At 57.5% G+C, this 20,082-nt stretch overlaps 2 protein-coding genes across 7 annotated transcripts; one reads left to right on the top strand and one right to left on the bottom strand.

The window, feature by feature from the left end:
* On the top strand, nt 1-14,002 carry STAT6 (signal transducer and activator of transcription 6). Of its 5 annotated transcripts, none has more exons than XM_036865768.1 (23): nt 1-186; nt 325-608; nt 3,231-3,367; nt 3,779-3,917; nt 4,212-4,295; nt 4,716-4,854; nt 4,981-5,033; nt 5,206-5,354; nt 5,945-6,076; nt 6,198-6,386; nt 6,601-6,805; nt 6,930-7,052; nt 7,647-7,739; nt 8,464-8,670; nt 9,866-9,960; nt 10,057-10,193; nt 10,533-10,679; nt 10,897-10,960; nt 11,067-11,177; nt 11,371-11,463; nt 12,268-12,333; nt 12,439-12,567; nt 12,646-13,798. In XM_036865768.1, exons 3-23 carry the CDS (start codon nt 3,252-3,254, stop codon nt 12,833-12,835), a joined length of 2,661 nt encoding a protein of 886 aa, XP_036721663.1. In that variant the 5' UTR covers nt 1-186; nt 325-608; nt 3,231-3,251; the 3' UTR covers nt 12,836-13,798. The 5 variants fall into 5 exon arrangements, with proteins under 5 accessions (XP_036721663.1, XP_036721665.1, XP_036721666.1 ...); XM_036865770.1 differs by having other exon boundaries at nt 36-186; nt 6,718-6,805; nt 12,646-14,002; XM_036865771.1 differs by lacking the exon at nt 10,533-10,679 and having other exon boundaries at nt 36-186.
* Nucleotides 13,942-20,082, bottom strand: NAB2 (NGFI-A binding protein 2). Of its 2 annotated transcripts, XM_036865776.1 has the most exons (7): nt 19,720-20,080; nt 17,390-18,263; nt 16,818-16,951; nt 16,430-16,481; nt 16,204-16,336; nt 15,807-15,998; nt 13,942-14,802 (listed from the first exon to the last, which is right to left on the bottom strand). In XM_036865776.1, the coding sequence occupies exons 1-7, from the start codon at nt 19,800-19,802 to the stop codon at nt 14,693-14,695; spliced, it is 1,578 nt and encodes a 525-aa protein (XP_036721671.1). In that variant the 5' UTR covers nt 19,803-20,080; the 3' UTR covers nt 13,942-14,692. The 2 variants fall into 2 exon arrangements, with proteins under 2 accessions (XP_036721671.1, XP_036721672.1); XM_036865777.1 differs by lacking the exon at nt 15,807-15,998 and having other exon boundaries at nt 19,720-20,082.

Below are 20,082 nucleotides of genomic sequence, written 5' to 3'. Positions count from 1 at the left end.
GGGAGCGCAGAGCCCAGAGGGATTTCTTTTTCCAGAGGCCACAGGGGAGCCCAGTCCCTTGCGAGCCCAAACCCCCGGCGCCTGCGAAAGTTTGAGTATGGGAGCGGCAGTTTGGGGCGGCACGTCTGTGGCTTGATATTGGGTGACTTTCTGGAGGAAAGTTGATTGCTTTTGAGAGGAGACAGAGTAAGTGGGGATCAGCCTCCCCTCCAGCCTGGCCCCAGGGCCCCCAAGCCCCAGTCCTGGCTCCCCCCACCCCATGCTCCCCTACCCGGTATCGGAGGCACACACGCTCACCCCACTTTCTTCCTCTTCCTCCTCCAGCCCACTTTCCCTTGTCTGTGTCGTCAGAGCTCCAGGGAGGGACCTGGGTAGTCGGAGAAGCCGGAAACAGCGGGCTGGGGCAGCCACTGCTTACACTGAAGAGGAAGGACGGGAGAGGATTCTGTGTGTGTGTGTGTGTGTGTGTGTGTGTTTTCTTTTTGGTGGTGGAGGTGGAGGGGGGGTGCTAGCAGGGCCAGCCCTGAACCCGCTGGACAGAACTACAGACCCATGGGGCCTGGCAGTGCCCGCTGAGAGAGGGAGAAGACAGCAGAGGGGTTGGCAAGGTGAGGGGATGCCTCCAAGGAGGGGAGGGTGGGGGGCCTCTGACTGTGAGTATGTGGGGCGGTGGGTTGCGGGGAGTGCCTCTCAGGATCCTCCCTGGGCAGAGTGGATGGTCCCCAAGAAATTGTTTCAGCTGGGGTTGGTGGCTGGTGGTACTGAGTTTTGGCAGTTTCGAAGTATCAGAAGAATCTGGGGTGAGTACAGGCCCAGCACTTCCCCTCCCTCCCTCCCCACCGTGGGTCACTTTTTCCATACACCCCGTCCCCCGCACCTCCAGGGACATGTAAAGGCAGGGAAAGGAGGGCAAGGAGGTGCCCCTCTGCCCTCTGGGTTGGGGGGAGGTGGCCGCCCCTCCCTAGAAGGCTGATACCAGGGGGCAGTAGGTCCTTGACAAACCCCTATCCGGGCCCCCCATAAAGGTTCCTGTTCAAGGGTGTGGCTAGGGGGTGAGCGAGCCCTAGATGCAGACCTCATGGTGTCCCAGAGGAGGGGGAATTTCCCCCCTCAAAACTGCTCCACTTTTGGCGCGGCCACGTCACGGAGTTAACCCTACTCTTGCTGAACTGGCTCCGCCTCCCGGCCCCCCGCCCCGCCCCCGCCGCCGCATACACACACTGGGCAACTCAGAGAAGCTCGTTTGACTCTTGGTCCTGTGGTCCCACGGTCAGAGGGCTCGGGAATGTAGGGGTTGAGGTGACGTTTAGGCCACGAAGAGGGCTGATGAAGATCCTGGACGTTGGGTTTCCCTTCCCTGTTGGGAAGGGAACACTGGCCCCGCCCCCTCAGGCCGCGGCTCCTCCCTCCCTGCCGGTGTTGGGGGCTTACAGCAGAAGGTGCCTCTGGCCTGGCCGGCCGACTGACCCAGCCTGGTTATTGGGTGTGGCTGGGGGAAAGTCTGGCCCCCTGCTGCCTGAAGATGGAGTGGGGAAGATCTGAAGCCAGGGCCAGGCCAGGAAGCTGGTCACTCAGCAGGGGCATGTAGAGGAAAGGGGGGCTGCCTATGGCTTAGGGATCGCCTCAGTCCCCAGTAGCGTAGGAAGAGAGGTCAAAGGTCTGAGCACCGTGAGACACAGGAGAGGAAGAGGGAAGAGAGAGATGGAGTCCTCCCCTGAGTTTGAAACAAACCAAAAGGGGCCCCACTCTAAGGTGGGTGTAGAGAAAGGTCTATTAGACGACCCTGAGCAGGATGGGGGGAGGATTCTGCCTTTGGGAGAAAAGAGCTCAAGGGGATAGGGACTGGGGCGAGGGGCAGGAACCTCCAGAAAAGGGGCCCCTCTGTTCTCCGTCCCTCTGGGAGTCCTGGGAGAGGGGAGGGGCTAAAAGTGCAGCAGGAAAACTTGGGGTTACCAGGTTGGGGGAGACCCAGGGAGTTTCCATCCCCATCCTTTCTGTCATCTCTGGGAAGAGGGATATTTTGAGAAACTGGAAACTGAGAGACCCCTGGGAAACCACTGGTTTACCCACCCCACACTGTGGCCCACCCAGAAATGGGGAGGCAGCCCTCTCCCCTACTCTCCCATCTCCTTTCCTCTTGCCCCCTTTTCTTCTTTTCGTTGTAGCCCTCTAGCCTCCTTGCCCCTCTTCTAGGCTTTTCACTGAAGGCTTATTAACCCCACTTTCTTCTCTAATCTCTCACCATCTTCCTGAGTTCTCTCTACTTTTCCTTTCGCTCAGTCTCCTCTTCTTCAATTCTCCTCCCATGCCCCACCCACCCACCCCCACCCCCGCCTTAGGATTATGGGATTTGGATCTTGAAGGCATCCTAACAGCACAACGTGGTGGTTAATCCCCTCTCGGGTTCAAATCGCTTGCTGAGTGGCCTCGGCAAGTTGGAGAACCTCCTTGAGCTCGGTTTCTCTACCTGTGAAAGGGGATAATTCTATATTTTAAAAATTGTTGCAAGATTTTGAGGTAATGAGCTCAGTATAATGCCTCATACATAGTAAGTGCTTAATAAATGCTAGCTATTATTACTCTGCCATCCTCTTCTTCATCATCTAGCCAGGTAGTTTTCAGATTCTCTCATGGAACCCTGGAATTTTGAGGGTTTTCTCCAGGGTCACCTTTGGGGTCAGGAGGTGGGGAGAGGGAAGTAAGAAGCAGTAGAATTCCAGGCCTACCACACTTGCTTTCAACAGAGAAACTCCAATTTTATATAATTGTGATTCCACAGATTAAAACTAAAATTGTCTACTGCTTTAAAAAGTTTGGAAAGTTCTGCACTTTATCCAAGCCTCATATTCTATAGATGAGAAGATTGAGGTCCACAGAGTGGAGGTTTCTTGCCTACAGAACCAGAGCCAGGCCTAGAGCTACAACCCACATCCTTTGTCTTCTCTCAGAGAGCTTTCCCTACTGCCCCATCGCCCCTGTCTCCCACCCCGCCCTCTGGCTGCAGCTCAGCTCTTCCCACCCCATCACCCCTGTGTCTACCATTGAAGGAATTACCTTGTCTGAGGCATTGGCCAGGGATGTCCCTGGTTTGAGGTGGTCTGGCTGTGAGTGGTGGTGGGGATGGTCTCTGGGAGGGCTGTCTACGGGAGGTCCCTGGCTGCCCCCAAACAAAAGCCAACTTTCTTGGGCACCTCTCAGAGTGCCCAAGTAGCCTTGTGCCTTTTCTCCAGGCACCCTCCAAACCCCAGATCATGTCTCTGTGGGGTCTGGTCTCCAAAATGCCCCCAGAAAAACTGCAGCGGCTGTATGTCGACTTCCCTCAACACCTGCGGCATCTCCTGGGCGACTGGCTGGAGAACCAGCCCTGGTGAGTCCTGGCTGCCCCATGTTGGTCCCCCAGGTCCTCCCCCATCCACCTTCCCTCTCATTAGATTTTCTTCATCCCATTTCAAGACTTGGGACTCGTTATTCCATGTGCGGTGGTCCAGATTTAGCTGGGAGTCTGTGCCACATCCACCAGACTATGCGTGTTGATACGTGGAGTCCCCCACCCCCTTAGGAGGCTGAGCCAAAGAGGAGGGAGGTCAGAGCTGGGGTAAGGGCACTACCCACAACAGCTGGAAAAAGGGGGAACAAGGGACATGGCTGAGGGCTCCAGAGGGCTTGGATGGAGGATAAGAGGAGGAAGGAGCCGCTGAGCTGATTGCTGTGGGGTAGAGGGACAGTAGAGCAGAGGAAGCCCTGACCCGAGGCTGCCTCATCCTTGACCTTCCTGCAGGGAATTCCTTGTCGGCTCAGACGCCTTCTGCTGCAACATGGCCAGCGCCCTACTTTCTGCCACTGTCCAGCGTCTTCAGGCCTCGGCTGGAGAACAGGGGGAGGGGAGCACCATCTTGCAACACATCAGCACCCTGGAGGTGGGGCAGGAGGGGAGGGGACAAGGCTGGGTGGGGCCTGGAATGGAGCTGGGGTGAGCATTGGATGCTGGAAGAAAATTGGTTGGATACTGGAAGAAAATTGGTGTTCCTGTGGCTAGCTGTTAGCTAGCATGCAAATTAGATTTTAAAAGCATGCAAATGCATGAAAACTTCTGGACTCTACAGTTGTGCTGCCTTTCAGTGCATGTGTGAATGGGGGGCTGGGGATTGGAAGGGGAGAAAGACATGGGTAAGAGCCAGGCTAACCCTGTCTATCACCCTTCATTTCTATAGAGCATATATCAGAGGGACCCCCTGAAGCTGGTGGCCACTTTCAGACACATACTTCAAGGGGAAAAAAAAGCCATTATGGAACAGGTATTGTGGTACCGCACCTCCCACCCCAACTCAATTCCCTGGGACTTTAGCCTGAGCCATGAGAAACTAGAAGGAATTTGAACTTCAGGAAAAGTTCAGTGTTCTAGGCCCAGGATGACCAAAGGAGTCAAAGTGAGCCCCAAGTTAAGCTCAGAGAAGCTTGCAATGAGGGACTGAGGATAGTGAGGCCTAGGAAGGAGAGAGCAAGTGATAAGGAGCTGATTCTGCCAGGAGAGAGGTCTTATCTACAGGAAATTCCAAAAGGTCAGGAAGGACTGTCAAAGGAGAGAAGGGAGTCAGACAAGGGAAGTGGTCTGTTTTCTGCAGAGCATGGCAGTCGCACGCCTTTAGGGAGTGGAGGCCGAGTGGAAAGAGCTGGGCAGAGTGTCTCACCTCTTGGCATCTCTCCCTCCTGTGCAGTTCCGCCACCTGCCAATGCCCTTCCACTGGAAGCAAGAGGAACTCAAGTTTAACACAGTCCTGCGGAGGCTGCAGCACCGAGTGGGGGAAAGCTGCCTTCTCCGCAAAGCCCTGCAGCCTGGGGCTGAGGGAGGCCAAGGTGGGAGCCTGGGCCTAGAGCCCTAAGAGGGTTCTGGGGAGTGTGTGGGAGTGACCCCCTCTTGGATCTCAACCTTGACTGTACCTCAAATCTATCTGCACCCCTGATTTCTGCCCCTACCCTCAGTGTCTTTGCACAGCCTGATAGAAACTCCTGCCAATGGGACCGGCCCAAGTGAGGTGAGCAATGGACTGGGATATGGAGATTGAGCTCCAAGGGCAGACTTTGAGGGTCTCAAATCTGTGGAGGGATGGAGATTAGACCTCAGAGAGGTGAGAAAGAGAGCCCTACCCTCCAGAGCTGGGTGAGGAGGAAGCGTGTGGCTCTGGCTCAGGCCCTTTCTGCCCACAGGCCCTCGCCACGTTCCTGCAGGAGACTGTCGGGGAGCTGGAGGCTGCCCAGGCCCTGGTGCTGAAGAGGATCCAGATTTGGAAACGGCAGCAGCAGCTGGCAGGGAATGGCGCACCCTTTGAGGAGAGCCTGGCCCCACTACAGGAGAGGTTGGGGCAGGGCTGACAGGGAAGTGGCGGGGGGGGCTGGGGGTGGACACCTGCTGTCCCTGCTGGAGCACCCACAGGTGCGAGAGGAAAACCAGGCCAAAGGGTCTTGGGGTGGGTCAGGACTCAGAGAAGCCCATTCCAGCAGGGCCACGCACACTGTTGTTCAGGTTGTGTCCTGTACACGTGCACCCGGTGGATGGGGCACAAGCAGGAGTTCTTCCAACCCACAATTCTCTCTTCAAGCCCCGTGCCCAGAGGAATGGGAAGTCTATTTGGTCTATTGGGCAGGGCACCTTTCAAAATGCACAAAAGCATCATATGTGCTGGCAGCTGACCTGGGTACCAGAGCCCTGGGGAAGAGGCAGCTGGGTTTCCACAGAGCTTCCAGGCACTGAGAAGGAACCTTCCTCCCCAGAGCCAAGGCATGTCCCACAACTCCGTTAGCCCAGGTGCCTTGCAGCCACGCCCACTGCTCATCCCACCCCTCCACACACACTCTCCTGCTTTCTTCCTGGGTTTAGGGGTGGGGGGTCTGGGCGGGGAGCAGGCAGCCTAAACCCTGTGCCCCCTGACCACTGTCCTGGCCCCAGGTGTGAGAGCCTGGTGGACATTTACTCCCAGCTGCAGCAGGAGGTGGGGGCGGCTGGTGGGGAGCTTGAGCCCAAGACCCAGGCAGCGCTGATTAGCCGGCTGGATGAAGTCCTGCGAACCCTCATCACCAGGTATGAGACCCCAGCCTGGCCTAGAGCAGACCCCAAGGAAGGAAGAGGGTCAGAGCTGTGGGGAGGGCACCAGGAGGGACCCAGCTGCTAACTTCCCTTGTGTCCTCCTCACTCCTCCCAGCTCTTTCCTGGTGGAAAAGCAGCCCCCCCAGGTTCTGAAGACTCAGACCAAGTTCCAGGCCGGGGTTCGATTCCTGCTGGGCCTGAGGTTCCTGGCGGCCCCAGCCAAGCCTCTGATGGTCAGGGCCGACATGGTAACCGAGAAGCAGGCGAGGGAGCTGAGCATGCCCCAGGGGCCCGGGGCTGGAGCGTAAGCTGGGGCTGGAGAGGGGCTGGAGGGTGGTGGAGGCCAGAGGAGCCTGGGGGACTGGCACCACGAAGAGCAGGGTGATGACAGGGAGGGTGGGCCATGGGATGTGGGGACCCTGTATGATAGTCAAGGCAGAGGAAGGGGAGGGACCCATCAGTGCTGGAATGGGGTGGGAGCATCATGATTTGGCTAATATGGGGACTTCTCCCTTAAGAACTCAAGTGGGGAGATGGAGATTAGGGGCCAGTAGTCCAGGCCATTCGCTGTTGGACTCAAGCTCCTGCCACTCCTGGCCCAGTTGGGATGAGCCACTCTCTGACTTGCCTGGCAGAGAAAGCACCGGGGAAATCATTAACAACACCGTGTCCCTGGAGAACAGCATTCCCGGGAATTGCTGCTCTGCCCTGTTCAAGAACCTGGTGAGGCCTTCGGGGAGCAGTGGGCGGGGGTCCTCAGGCCAGGACATTCTCCTTGGAGAGGGTGTTGGGAGCCCAGGAGAAGCAGTTGCTGCCCTTACCCTCCTCTCCCTTGCCCCACCCGCAGCTTCTGAAGAAAATCAAGCGGTGCGAACGGAAGGGCACAGAGTCTGTCACCGAGGAGAAGTGTGCCGTGCTCTTTTCCACCAGCTTCACGCTCAGCCCCAACAAACTCCCTATCCAGCTCCAGGTGAACTGAGGCCCCAGCCCTGCCCGAGGCGGGGCCCCAGGTGCCCCTCCAGGCCACACACTGGGCCCTGCATCCTCACTCTTCATGACTGCCCCATACCCTGTGTGTTTGGGATTTGTGCATGCTGGGGCCCCGGGTGAGTGGGGAGGAGCAAGGACCGGAGTGCACACCCCAGGGAATGACAGTGTAGGGGCAACTGGCACTTACTTTTCATAGACCAGGGCACTGTTTTAAGTCACACACATGCACACACACACGCGTGGTATTCACAATCACATTATGAGGTATGTATTATTACTAGCCTCATTTTATAGATGAGGACATTGAGACACAGAGAGATTGAGTAATTAGCCCAGGTCACACAGCTACTGAATGTTGGAGCTGGCATTTGAAACCTGGGGACTCTATAGCACTGACTTGTAACCACTTCTCTGCAGTAAGGCCCTAAATGAGCTTCAGAAAGCACTCGATAACACACCATGAGGTTTTAACCATGTTGTGTGAGTCCAGTAGCTTCCCTGCACCCTCAGAGCCAGCCCTCTGTGGAAGCCCCTTGCCCCAGTAAGAAGAACCCCCTTTCCTCACCCCCTTCAGGCCCTGTCTCTGCCCCTGGTGGTCATCGTCCACGGCAACCAAGACAACAATGCCAAAGCCACCATTCTGTGGGACAACGCCTTCTCTGAGATGGTGATGAAAGACCTGGAGTTGGCGGGGGCAGGGGGGGCTCTTACCTGGGGGGTGGGGTGCAGGCTGGTGGGGTGGCAAGCATGTTCAAATGAGAGTGACCTTAACTCCTTCTCGTAGACCTGTTTTCGTACTTCTGACCTCTTTTCGTGCCATTTTTTTTTCATACTTTATTTTTTATTTTATTAATTTATTTATTTATTTTTTGGCTGCGTTGGGTCTTCGTTGCTGCGTGCGGGCTTTTCTCTAGTTGCGGCGAGCAGGGGCTACTCTTCGTTGCAGCGCGTGGACTTCTCATTGCGGTGGTTTCTCTTTGTTGCAGAACATGGGCTGTAGGCGCGTGGGCTTCAGTAGTTGTGGCACGTGGGCTCAGTAGTTGTGGCTCGCAGGCTCTAGAGCGCAGGCTCAGTAGTTGTGGTGCACGGGCTTAGTTGCTCCACAGCATGTGGGATCATCCCGGACCAGGGCTCGAACCCGTGTCCCCTGCATTGGCAGGCGGATTCTTAACCACTGCGCCACCAGGGAAGTCCCCTTTTCATGCCAATCTTAACAGCTATCCTGCAGTAGCACCGTAGACTACTTTGGAAAAGCACCATCTTTGTTGAGCAAGCTCAGGGGGACAAGGCTGGGGAGGGGCAGCCTTGGGGAGGTGGGAAGGATGAAGGCCCTCCTGAGGAGGGATGGGGATGTCAGCCTGAGGCTCCCTCTCCTTCTCTCCTCCCCCCAGGACCGCGTGCCCTTTGTGGTGGCTGAGCGGGTGCCCTGGGAGAAGATGTGTGAAACTCTGAACCTCAAGTTCATGGCTGAGGTGGGGACCAACCGGGGGTTACTCCCAGAGCACTTCCTCTTCCTGGCCCAGAAGATCTTTACCGACAACAGCCTCAGCATGGAGGCCTTCCAGCACCGTTCTGTGTCCTGGTCACAGTTCAACAAGGTCATTCCCCTGCGCTTCGGACTTCCCACCCCCAAGCTCTTCATCCCTGGGGCACTCAGGGCTTCCCCAACCTCTGCCCAGGGATCAACCGCTGGGATCTTCACAATGCCCCACCACGTTCATCAGGAAGGCCTCTGTCATGGCCCAGGCAGGAGAACCCCTCAGGTCTCTGGCATCCCCCAGTTTTGGTCTGGGGGCCCTCTATCCTCCCTCTTTGCCAGTGATCTACGTGACTCACCCAGATTGTGTGTAAACACAGCTTTGATTCAAAATGACTTTGACCCATTGGGAAAATAGGTCTTATTGCAAAAACAGGGACGAAATCCCACAGGGACAAATGCAATAATACCAGCTACCATGTGTTGACAGCTTACTATATGCCAGGCACTGTGCTTCAGCAGTTTATATATGTTCTCTCGTTTAATCATCCCAACATCCCTTTGAGGTAGGTACTATTACCCCCATTTTACAGAGGATGAACCTGCTCAGAGGGGTTAAGTAGTTTGTCCAAGACCTCCCAGCAAGTGAGTGGCATGTCTGGGATGGAACACCATATTTCTGACTCTTGCTCTTAGCTACTACATTTTACTGCCTCCAAAATAAGGTGGCTCAGGACTGGATGTTACAAGAACAGGGGAAAAAGGAGGTCTGGGTGTCTTGGTTGAGGACCAGCTGGGTAAATGCAGTCATGCACTGATCTTTTTAAAAAAAGGAAGAAAGAAAAGCCCACACAACCAGAGGATGTGTTAGCAAAAGGGAGCAGGACACTCACACCCTGCAAGCTGCCTTCTCTGGACACCACTTCCTCCAGGCCTCATTCGGGAGGGTGTGGAGCACAGTGGTTAAGAGGGGGCCCAGCCCAGACTTCCTGGGCTGAATCCCAGCTCTGCTTCTCACCAGGTGTGTGAGAAGCAAGTTATTTGACCTTTCTAGGCTTCCATTTCTTCATCTGTAAGATGGGATACTCACAGGACCTACCTCCCTAGGCCTGTAAAGATCAGATACATTAATTTATGAAAAGAGCTTGGAATAGTGCCTGGCACATGGTAAACTTGAGTGTTGGCCATTGCCATGGATGGGGTCTCAGGTCCAATGTGGGTCCCTCAGTCCTGTGACTCTGTCGTGTAGGTACTCACAGCCCAATGCCTGCCCTAACTAGGCTCCTGTGCTCACACCAACTCCCCTCTCCCCACAGGAGATCCTGCTGGGTCGTGGCTTCACCTTTTGGCAGTGGTTTGATGGCGTCCTGGACCTCACCAAACGCTGTCTCCGGAGCTACTGGTCAGATCGGTGAGTCCCTGCCCCAGGTGGCCTGAGCAGCTGTACCTCCAGCTCCCACTCCACACCCTGTGACCCCACCCACATCCTCTCCCTCATCCTGGCCAGGTTGATCATCGGCTTCATCAGCAAACAGTACGTCACTAGCCTTCTTCTCAACGAGCCTGATGGAACATTCCTCCTTCGGTTCAGTGACTCAGAGATTGGGGGCATCACCATTGCCCATGTCATCCGGGGCCAGGATGGTGAGGTCACCCCAGCCAGTCCTCTGCCTCTGTGCCTGTGCCCTCTGGGGTTTCTTCTGGGGAGGAAACATCCTCGCCTTCCTTGATGCCAACCCTGATCTTCAGGAAGTTCTTCCTTAGGTCCAACTTCTCTTCTTCCTTCTGTGGTCTAAACGTTTACCTTCTCACTGTGAGCTCTGTGGGAATGGTGACTGGTGGGTCTCCCTCCCTCAGGACCCTCACCCTAGCTCCTCTCCTCCTTACCTTGGTAGATTGAGAATGAGTCCAATAGTGGGGGGAGGTTGGGGAAAGGGAAGAAAGTCTGGACAGAGGGGACTCAAGGTCTCATTCCTATTGTAGGCTCCCCACAGATAGAGAACATCCAGCCATTTTCTGCCAAAGACCTGTCCATTCGCTCACTTGGTGACCGAATCCGGGACCTTGCTCAGCTCAGAAACCTCTACCCCAAGAAACCCAAGGACGAGGCTTTCCGGAGCCACTACAAGCGTGAGCTGGGGCTGGCAGCTCTGACTCCTTCCTGTTGTCCACCTTCTCCCTGCTCCCAGCTGTCCGCCCCCTGCCTGCTGTGTGTCATCCCCGACTTCTCTCTCCATTTTCATCTCCCTGCTTCTGCTACCTGCCCATCAGCCATGCTCACCTTTTCCACCTCCCTTCCTCCCTAAACCAGAAGCACTCCATGGCTTTCCTTTCCTCCCCACAACAGCTGAGCAGATGGGTAAGGATGGCAGGGGTTATGTCCCAGCTACAATCAAGATGACTGTGGAAAGGTGAGTGTGCTGGTATGGATGGAGGGTGGGGCCCAGTACTTACCTGTGGGAAGGGGTGGTGGCATCAGCCCCTGGTCAGTCACACATGCCTCCTCCCCTCCTCCAGGGACCAGCCACTTACCACCCCTGAGCCCCAAATGCCTACCATGATGCCCTCTTACGATCTTGGAATGGTCCCTGACTGCTCCATGAACATGCAGCTCGGCCCAGATATGGTGTAAGAAGCTTGAGAGACGGAACTGGGAGTGGTCTGTGCCAGCAGGCTGTTTCAGCATGGGCAGCTGGGAGAGCTGGCACTGGGGGCTGAAGTAGGGAATTTCCTTTCCTTGAAAGGGGTTCCCCATCTTGAGGCAGGGATTTGGGGTGTCCAGGAGAACGGCTGGCATCAGGGGTCTGCTTTCTTTCCCCAGGCCCCAGGTGTTCCCACCACGCTCTCACTCCATCCCCTCATATCCAGCCCTTCCCCGGGAAGAATCGGTCAATGTGCTGCCAGCCTTCCAGGAGTAAGTGGGGCCACCTCTAGGGAACGGGGTGGGACACCCACCTGCAATGGGCATGGGCACTTGCATTTGTTAGGGAAGGCTCTTCTGTGAGAACGGGGTGGCAAAAAGCCAACACCTGTGTCTCTTCTGTCCATTCCACTGAGGCGTTAGTGGTTAAGATCCAGGTTCGAATTCCAGCTCCACCACTTGCTGACTTTGGGCAAGTTACTTAACTCTGATGTGTCATCTGTAAAATAGGGAATAATGATAATAACAGTACCTACCTCACAGGGTTATTGTGAAGGTTAATTGAGTTAATAGTATGTATAAAGCTAAACACAGTACCTGGCTCATAGCAAGAGCTATGTAAGTATTAGTATTATCTCTCCCGCCCCTGAAATCTACTGTCATTTATCTGCTGTCTTGATTTTTATTTATCTTTTTGGCCCTGAAGTGGCATAGACACTTGTTCTCCAGGTAGCAGTCAGGTGCTTACTAACTCTCAGTCAAGGCACAACATCTCCCCTCCCAGGAGTTGACGTAGGGGTGGGGACAGGGGTACTTAGAGCCAGCAAAGTTCAGAGTCCAAAGAAACATTAGAAATTAGCTAATCTAGCCCTCCTCTCTCTCCTGCCCCCAATCGCCAATGCATACGCATTTATACAGATGAGAAGACCAAGCTCACAGGTGGAAATGGCTTGCCCAGTACTTGCCGTCAGGATGAGGAGCTGGAAATACTGTTTCCTCACTCAATGGTCTTGACTTTGCAACACCCTGCCCTTGTCCAGCTTTCCTTTCTGACTGTGCCCTCCTTCCTGATTCCAGACCTCACCTGCAGATGCCGCCCAGCCTGAGTCAGATGAGCCTGCCCTTTGACCAACCTCACCCGCAGTGAGTGACACCCACCCCCATCCTGAGCTCAGGCTCCTCATTCATTCCCAGCCTCAACACCCCCGACCCCCGCCACCACCTCACTTACTTCTCTGGGCCTGGCAGGGGCCTGCTGCCGTGCCAGCCTCAGGAGCATGCCGTGTCCAGCCCCGAGCCCTTGCTCTGCTCAGATGTGACCATGGCGGAAGAGAGCTGCCTGAGGCAGTCGGTGGGAGGGTTCCCTCAAGGCACCTGGTGAGTGTCAGCCTGGGGGTGGAGGCTGAGGAGTGGGTGCCATGCCTATCCCACTGCTTCCCTCCTTCCTCCCTGCAGGGTCCGTGAAGACATGCTCCCGCCCTTGCTGCCTCCCACTGAACAGGACCTCACCAAGCTTCTCTTGGAAGGGCAAGGAGGGTCAGAGGGAGGGTCCTTGGGAGCCCAACCCCTCCTGCAGCCCTCCCGCTATGGGCAGTCTGGGATCTCAATGTCCCACCTGGACCTAAGGGCTAACCCCACTTGGTGATCCCAGCTGGAGGGGGAGCCCAGAGAGACAGCTCTCCTGCCCCCATGGACCTGCTGTGAACACCTGCCTGTGCTCCTGCCAAGCAGCAGCTGGGGAGGGTGTCCTCCTATCCCCACCTACTCCCTGGTCAGGAGGAAAAGACTTTGCCAGGAGAATGTACAGTGGGTGGAAAATATCTACTCCTTCCCTCCCACCACACACCCCTGCCCTCCCCTTTCCAAATACTGGAAGGGAAATTCAGGCTCCAAGTGAGACACGCCCCAAAACGCCTGCACATGCAGAACACACACACTCACACACACACACACACAGCCCTCCTTGGAAGATGGGGCTGAGCAGGAAGGGGGCTGGGCCAGAGCACAGGGTGAGGGCACGGAGGGCTTCTCTGCTTGCCCCGAGCCGGGGCTCAGGACACACACGTGGAAACACACAGACACGTGCATCTGCTTCAGGGGCTAGGGATGGAGGTATGGGCTTGGGTCCCAGCCCTGGGGGGATGGGAAACAGTTCAGGAGACCCTGGGAGAGAGGGGGGTCTGTACGTTCGGTTGCTGATGTGGGTTTTACCCAGATTAAAAAACAAATCCCAATCAGCTCCAAATTCCTGTCAGTCAGATGGAGGCTTCTGGATATGTGTATGACATTGTGCAGAAGTACAAGGGCCGAGTTTGTGTATAGCTGTGTGAAAGTGTGTGGACCTGAGACATGTTAATATGTAGATGTCACACACACGTTAGTTTTATGGCCACAGAGAACACGTACCTCTCTGATTTTGCCTGTGTGACAACACAAGTTTGGAAGTGTGAGACACTGCACAGAAGACACCAGCGAGTATACTGGCCTCTCTGATGTATGCTAACCCAAATGTACTAAGCTTTGAGTATGACTGTGCCCAGGTTGGGTCTATGTGGCTGTAGCTTCGGTGGCTCAACACCACCAATCCTGCCCAGAGGCAGAGGCTGAGCCTGGGGTCCAGACTCAGGTGTGTGGTCCTCTTGGTGTATTGGGGGCCCTACCCACTGCTTCTTTTCTATTTCCCCACCCACCGCCAGCTTCCCTCCACTCCCCAACCCCATGCCACCCTTTCTCCATCTTGGGGGTCATAGATCCTAAGCCATAAAATAAATTTTATTCCAAAATAACAAAATAAATAATCTACTGTACACGATCTGAAAAGAAAGACGCTCTAACTGCTCAGACAGGTGCTGCGGCCCAGCTCCCAGCTGAGGGAGACCCTGAGTCCACCCAGGCCTCCCGAGGGGGCCGGTGAAGGGGACCCCACACCCCCCTAGAGAGGGCAAGAGGGAGAGAACCGCTGAGAACTTGGGGGGAAGATGGGGATGGGTGGGCGAACTGCAGCACTTGTTAAATTAAAGAAACAAACTAGAAGCACAAAAATGGAGGAGCAAAGGGGAGGAGCAGGTCCAGTGTTCCCTGGCCCCCAGATCTGGGGGGAAACCGTTTCCATTTTTAGCTGCTGGACCCTCCCAGGGAAGTCCCCCTTTCCCCCATGTCCAAACTGAGTCCAACTGCTCACGTCACTGATTCTAACTAGAGAGGATGGGAGTGTGCTGTGGAAGGGAGGGGAGAATCCCAAGTGCCCTGGAGGCAGAGTTCTTGCCTCCTTGCTCTGGGCAAGGGTGAGGGGGCACCGTGCACCCTCCTTGTGTCCTCTCGCCAGGCCCCTGCTCGTTATTGCTTGAAGCCCCATAGTTCTATGCCCATGGGGCAGGTGGGGAGGCAGGAGAAGGGCAGCGGAAGGATCCAGGGTTGTGACTAGATGCCAGGGATGGAGAGTGGAGGGGTCTGTGTGAGCCAGAAGCCTGGGGCCCTGGATCTGAGGACGCCAGTCCCCGCCTCACTGCCGGCTGGCCTCAGCCTCCACTTTCACGCTGCTCCTTCGACCTTCCACCAGAGCAGGATGGGGTCCTGGGGCAGGGCATCGGTCCAGCAGCCCCTCCTCGAACTCTGCAGGGAGAAGGGGTAGGTTAGGAGGCTGCGGGGTGGACGCTGCAGACAGAGGGGGCTGAGAACAGAGGCAGGGGTAGAGAAGGCTGCGAAGATGAGCTTGATTTCCTGACTCCTGCCCACCTCCGGTCTAGGGGGCGGTTCCATACCCAAGTGTGTGCGCCCCCTCCCCTTGCTGGCTGTGTGTAGCTCTCTGTCTCTGGATGTGTCTCTCTCTTTCTGTCTCTCCCGCCTCCGTTCTGCTGGAATTTCTGGTTCTGTCAGGAGCTGTGGGGGCGGCTTGGCTCTGACCTCTCCCCCTCCCCCCTTCCCAGGCTCTGCTGCCCCCGCTTATCCCTGGCCTCCTCCCAGGGCCCCCCCCCACCCTACCATGCCCCCCCCAAGGTTCTTAGAAGCCAAAACAGGGGGGACACAGGAAGCCAGCCTCCCAGCTCCTCCCCCAAGAAGAGCCCCCCTGTCAGTCCCCGCCCCCAGTTCCCACCCACGCAGAGTTTAAAAATACCAAGCTAGGGTTGGTGGCTTTGTCTGCTGCGTCACTCTGAGCCCAGCCGATGCCCGGCCCTCTGCCGGCCTCCTTGCCTACTCCCGCTTCCCCCTTCCACACACAAAGCATCCCCCTCTGGGCTCCTTCAATTCCAAGCTGGCAACCCTACCCCAACTCCTGGCCTGCTCCACCCTCCTGCGTTGGTAGAAGTTCCATCCAAACTTCCCTTCTTGGTGGCTCTCCTCTTCCTGTTCCCCTTCGTTCCCCATTCTCTGTCCCCCTGCTCCCCAAGCTCACCGTTCACAGACGTCCACTTGGGGTTAGACCCTCCCCACTGGGAACAGCCCTGCAGGGTTCCCCCCTCCTCAACCCAAGGCCTGGTTAGCTGCAGCCCCACCAGGCTACTGCCCTCTCCAGTGACGGCACCCCTCTTCCTCCCTCCTGGCCCGAGGACACCAGGATTGCTGTGCGGGGCCTGGGTGGCAGGGGTGCTTGGGGACGGCACTGCTGGCTGCCTCACCTGCGAGAGGTGGCTTTGCGGGCACACAGGGGCTGAGGCGGCCCACGCGGTCGTGGGAGACGAGGCGGGCTAGCCGCAGCCCCTCATCCATCAGCGTCTGCTGCAGGATGTGGCGGCTCCACAGCCCATGGGCTGGCAACGCCAGAGGCAGGTCAGCAGGGGGCGGCGTCAGCCTTGGGCACGACCCCACAGCTGTGGGCAGGGGCACGGGTCAGGTAGAGGGCCGCAGTCAACGGAACCCTCACCCTCAACCACACAGCCAGCCCCACAGGCCCAGGCCCATTGGCTCCCGCCCAGCCAGGCCTCCCAGCCCTGTGCCAGGCGGTGGCCTCCTGGCGCCCTCCTCCCACGCCTTCCCCCCGCCCCCGCAGTGAGAAGCGCTCTGATGCGCACTCACCCTGCAAGTGTCCATCCAGGCTCTCCCCGGACAGGCTGGCGCTGTCTTCCTCCAGGCTGGGGCGGTATGGGTGTGCATAGGACTCAGGGCCTGGGGGAGGCTGCTGGATTTCAGAGTGACTTTGTTCTCCAACCTGTGGATGCCCCAAATGGAGAAATGAGGACTGGCAAGGGCGGCGGCTGGGGAAGGCTGCCCTAACCCCCTATATGTACCCTAGCAAACCTACCTCTTGCTTCAGTTTCTTCAGTGGGGGGCCTCCCAGTTCTTCAGGGTGGAGCCTGCAAAGATGGAGAGAAACAAGGAGGGTGAGGCTGGGGAGAGACACATGGTGGACAGGACACAGAATCTGATGGGGAACATGCATTATTCCCAGAATCTGGAAAGATGCAGGGTAAGCAGGAGTCTCCAGCTCAAGCACTATTGTTGTCGGGGGCACAGAGGACCTGAGAGGGATGGGAAGTGGGGCCAGACCTAGGCAAGTGAACTTGGCCAAAGGCAGGGACACGCAAGCGGGTGGGAAGCAGGCCTAGAGGCACCTGAACTGGAGATCAGGACGTGACCCATCTCCTTGGTGGGATTCTGACCTAGGGAGAACCTGGAGAAGGGGGTCTCACCTGGAGCCCTTCAAGGAGGACAGGTAGGTGCTCTCTCGGGCCACTTGGCGGGACAGGGAGAAGAGTTCCACCCTCCGCAGTAAAAGAGTGTTGTCCCTCATGCAAAACTGGGCAGCAGCCTCGTTGATGGTCAGCTGTGGAGAGGACCGCCAGAGCAGTCAGAATCCTAACTGGCCCACTACCTTGCCCAGACCTCCTCACTCCCCTTCACCATCAGACAAATGAAGCTCATCCATCAGATGTTTGCTTGGGTTTTGACACCATGCAGGAGCTTTCTGAGGAAGGAAAACAAAGGTCAGCACCCACAGCTTCCTAGGAATGCCCGGGGCCTCCTCCACTCCTGTGGTGTCCTGAGCGGCATGGGCCTGGACAGCCGGGCTCTTGCCTGTGTCTCTGCTTCCCCCTTAGTTGAGGGAAGCACTACAACAGCTGAGGTTGGTAGGGGAGGGGATCAGGGCCTGGGGTCCTGGTCATGGGGCAATGAAACAGACTTGGGGAGTGTGAGGATTCTCAGAGGTGAGTAGGTCAAAGCCTGGGAGTCAAGAGCAATCCTGGGAGGCTGGGGTCCTCACCTCATGCAGGCTGAGCTGCTTGCCCTCCCGCCGCTTGGAGTCAAAGCGGCCATAGATGATGCTGTATTTGCGTATCTCCTCTTCCTTCTGGCTATCATTATCGTCCATCTCAAAGATATGGCCCACACTCCGTGCCAGCTTCTTGTTCAGCTTCAGCAGGGAAGTTACCTCCCCAGCATCCCCCCTTGGGAAGCTTCGGAAGATCCTCTCCACGCTCTCCACCACCATGCGTACCATCTCTGGCTCCAGTCGATCCGGACCACCACCAGCCCCAGCTGCTGCCAGCCCCCCAGCCCCAGTCCCCTCAGGGACTCCTCCCCCTGCAGGTGGCGAGAACGGGGGTGAGCCAGCCTCCTCTTCTCCTCCTGCCCCAACATCGGACTCTGGAGTGCTCCGGCCTGGCCAGATCCGGGGGTCCCCTGCCCCAGGTCCCCCAGACAATGGCGACAGCTTCTCTCCAAGTTCAAGGGGGCTCTTAGGGCTAAAACTGCGGGCACTGCCCGCCTTTTCCCCTGGGCTGCCATGCCCGTTGCTCATGCTCCCTTTCCGGGTCCCTGCAGTTTCAGAGATCTTGAAGAGTGGAATGCTGGAAACGGGCACAGCAGGCACCGGCTGGCTGAAGAGCCCTGGATTGGTGGCCCACTCTCTCAGTGCCTTCTGTAGGCGTCGGACATGGAGGGGCTTGGTGGCCATGCCCACGAGTGCCATGATCTCCAGGAACTCCTCCTCACCCGCCTCACACAGTTGCTGCACGTCGTCCCCTCCCTGCTGGATGAAGGTCTCATAGTAGGAAAGGAGATTGGCGCGCTGCAGGACCCGGTACAGCTGCAGCTCCCCCAGTGTCCGAGGCAGGGCCATGGCTCGGGCACTGGGCCTGAGAAGGAGGCGCACAAGGGGGGGGGGGCAGTCAGTGCAAGTTCCCTTGCTGGGTACTAACCCACACTCACAACTGTCTTCTCTTTCCTGCCTGTTTCTCTTCCCCTCTTTTGAATGCTCTCTCTGCCCAGACCTGAGCACAGACTATGAGAATCAGGCACTGCTCAGAGGCACAGCCATGCTCGTGCTATCACAGACTGGCCGGAAGTACCAAAAGCCAGACCAGTTTTTGCCGAAGTCAAAGGCTCCAAGCCCCCATCCTCAGCTTTTACCTTTCTGGCCTGGGGCAAGGAGACCTTGAGCGCTGAGGCCAGCCAGCACACCCCTGGGGTGGCTGGACCAACCTCTCTTCCACAACACAGTCCTCATCTTCCACCCTAAACACCTAGCAGTCTCAACATTACACAAGTTAACTTCGCACACTGAGGTGAATGCAGTACCCCCATCCTCCCTACAGTGGACACCTAGGAGCACTACTGGCCAGCTTTATTCCCTGGTGGCATCCTGCTCATGTGTCTGAGAGACAGGGGTGTGGCCCCTCCCCCTGCCCTTTTCCACTCAGTGAGCCAGGCAAACCATCCTCTGCTCCCCTTTTCCCACCCCTGCTCAGCTTTTCCCACGGATTAGGCATTCTTTGCCCACTCTTGCTCTCTGTCCCCAGGACCTCCCCTGCCTTCCAGACTGCCCAGTGCACCTCAGTTGGCCCCTCTCCCAGCAGTGACCTTCCCACCTGCTCCATAGGTAGGCCCATCCCTTCAGCTCAGGCACGGGAGAGAAGAGGAGTGCCTCAATTGTTCTGCTCCGGGGCCCGGTCCGCCCCCACACACTCCCACAGTGCTACCGTCTGTGGGCGAACACTGCCGGGGGGGGGGGTCCCGCCTACCCTTCTCTCCCTCATTTTCCACCCACGTCAACGGTTGTGTGGGAGCGACTCAAGACCCCCTGAGGGAGGGGCCGCACAATGAAACTCCCCCCAAGCCACAGAAATGGAAAGAAACGCCTAAGGCATGCCCCGCTTCTGCAGAGCCCCTCTGATGCTCTGTTGGTTCAAAGGCGCCGGCTTCTCCCGGACCCCGGAGCCGCGCGCTCCGTGCCGACGACGGACTGAGCCAGCTGAGTGGCCCTCCCCCGGCACTGTTGCCAGCTAGAGCTCCAGGGCTTCCCCTAGCGCTTGGGAGCCTCCACATTCTTTGCAGGGGGCTCACATGCCAGGTCATGAGCACAAAATAAACGGGCGATGGAAAATTAGGTACTGCTCTTTCACATCCAGCTTCATCAGCTTCCTGCCTGCTCCCAGGGCCCCTAATTCGAAGACGCACCCCCTTTCCGTCAGTCTCCACCCCCCACCCCCGTCCCGCTTCCCCTCGTCCTCTGCTCGACCTCCGCCCTCCGGACCCCTTTCCCGTCCAGCTCCACCCATCTCCACTCCCCGGCGCTTCCCTTTGCCCACTAACTTGAGTCTGGGCTGCGGGGTCCGGCGGGCGCTGTCCCCTCCGCCCGGCGGCTGCTCGGCTGTGGGGGAGGGAGCTCTGTGCATGGACGGCTGCAGACCACCGGGGATGCCCCTCTCGGTGCCCAGAGCTCAGCGCCTGCCGCGCGCTGCGCTTTTCCGGGCGCGCGAGGCCGTGTCCGCCGCTGTCCGGGCTCCGTCCCTCCCTCCACGTCTCCTCTCTTCGAGCCTCCGCGCCTCTGTCTGTGCCTCTGCCCCCCCCCACCTCCCCGGCTGCGCTTGCCGCCTCTCCGCGCCTCCGCCCCCGCAGGACGCACGGGGAGCGAGGCCCGGCGCAGCGCTGGCTGCCTGGCGGGCGGAGGGCGTG

The sequence above is a fragment of the Balaenoptera musculus genome, chromosome 10, assembly GCF_009873245.2.
Source record: "Balaenoptera musculus isolate JJ_BM4_2016_0621 chromosome 10, mBalMus1.pri.v3, whole genome shotgun sequence".
Taxonomy (NCBI): domain Eukaryota; kingdom Metazoa; phylum Chordata; class Mammalia; order Artiodactyla; family Balaenopteridae; genus Balaenoptera; species Balaenoptera musculus.
The sequence above is the reverse complement of the archived record's forward strand: the minus strand, read 5'-3'. Positions and strand labels throughout refer to the sequence as shown.

Excerpts from the sequence above, each read along its gene's own strand:
- STAT6 (XM_036865768.1), top strand. The coding sequence starts at position 3,252 with ATGTCTCTGTGGGGTCTGGTCTCCAAAATGCCCCCAGAAAAACTGCAG. Across the intron at positions 4,855-4,980 it reads TGGGGCTGAGGGAGGCCAAG|TGTCTTTGCACAGCCTGATA; the intron begins GTGGGAGCCTGG and ends CCCTACCCTCAG. Across the intron at positions 5,355-5,944 it reads CTGGCCCCACTACAGGAGAG|GTGTGAGAGCCTGGTGGACA; the intron begins GTTGGGGCAGGG and ends TCCTGGCCCCAG.
- NAB2 (XM_036865776.1), bottom strand. The coding sequence starts at position 19,802 with ATGCACAGAGCTCCCTCCCCCACAGCCGAGCAGCCGCCGGGCGGAGGG. Across the intron at positions 18,264-19,719 it reads ACCCCGCAGCCCAGACTCAA|GCCCAGTGCCCGAGCCATGG; the intron begins GTTAGTGGGCAA and ends CCTCCTTCTCAG. Across the intron at positions 16,482-16,817 it reads TCCTCCTTGAAGGGCTCCAG|GCTCCACCCTGAAGAACTGG; the intron begins GTGAGACCCCCT and ends CCATCTTTGCAG.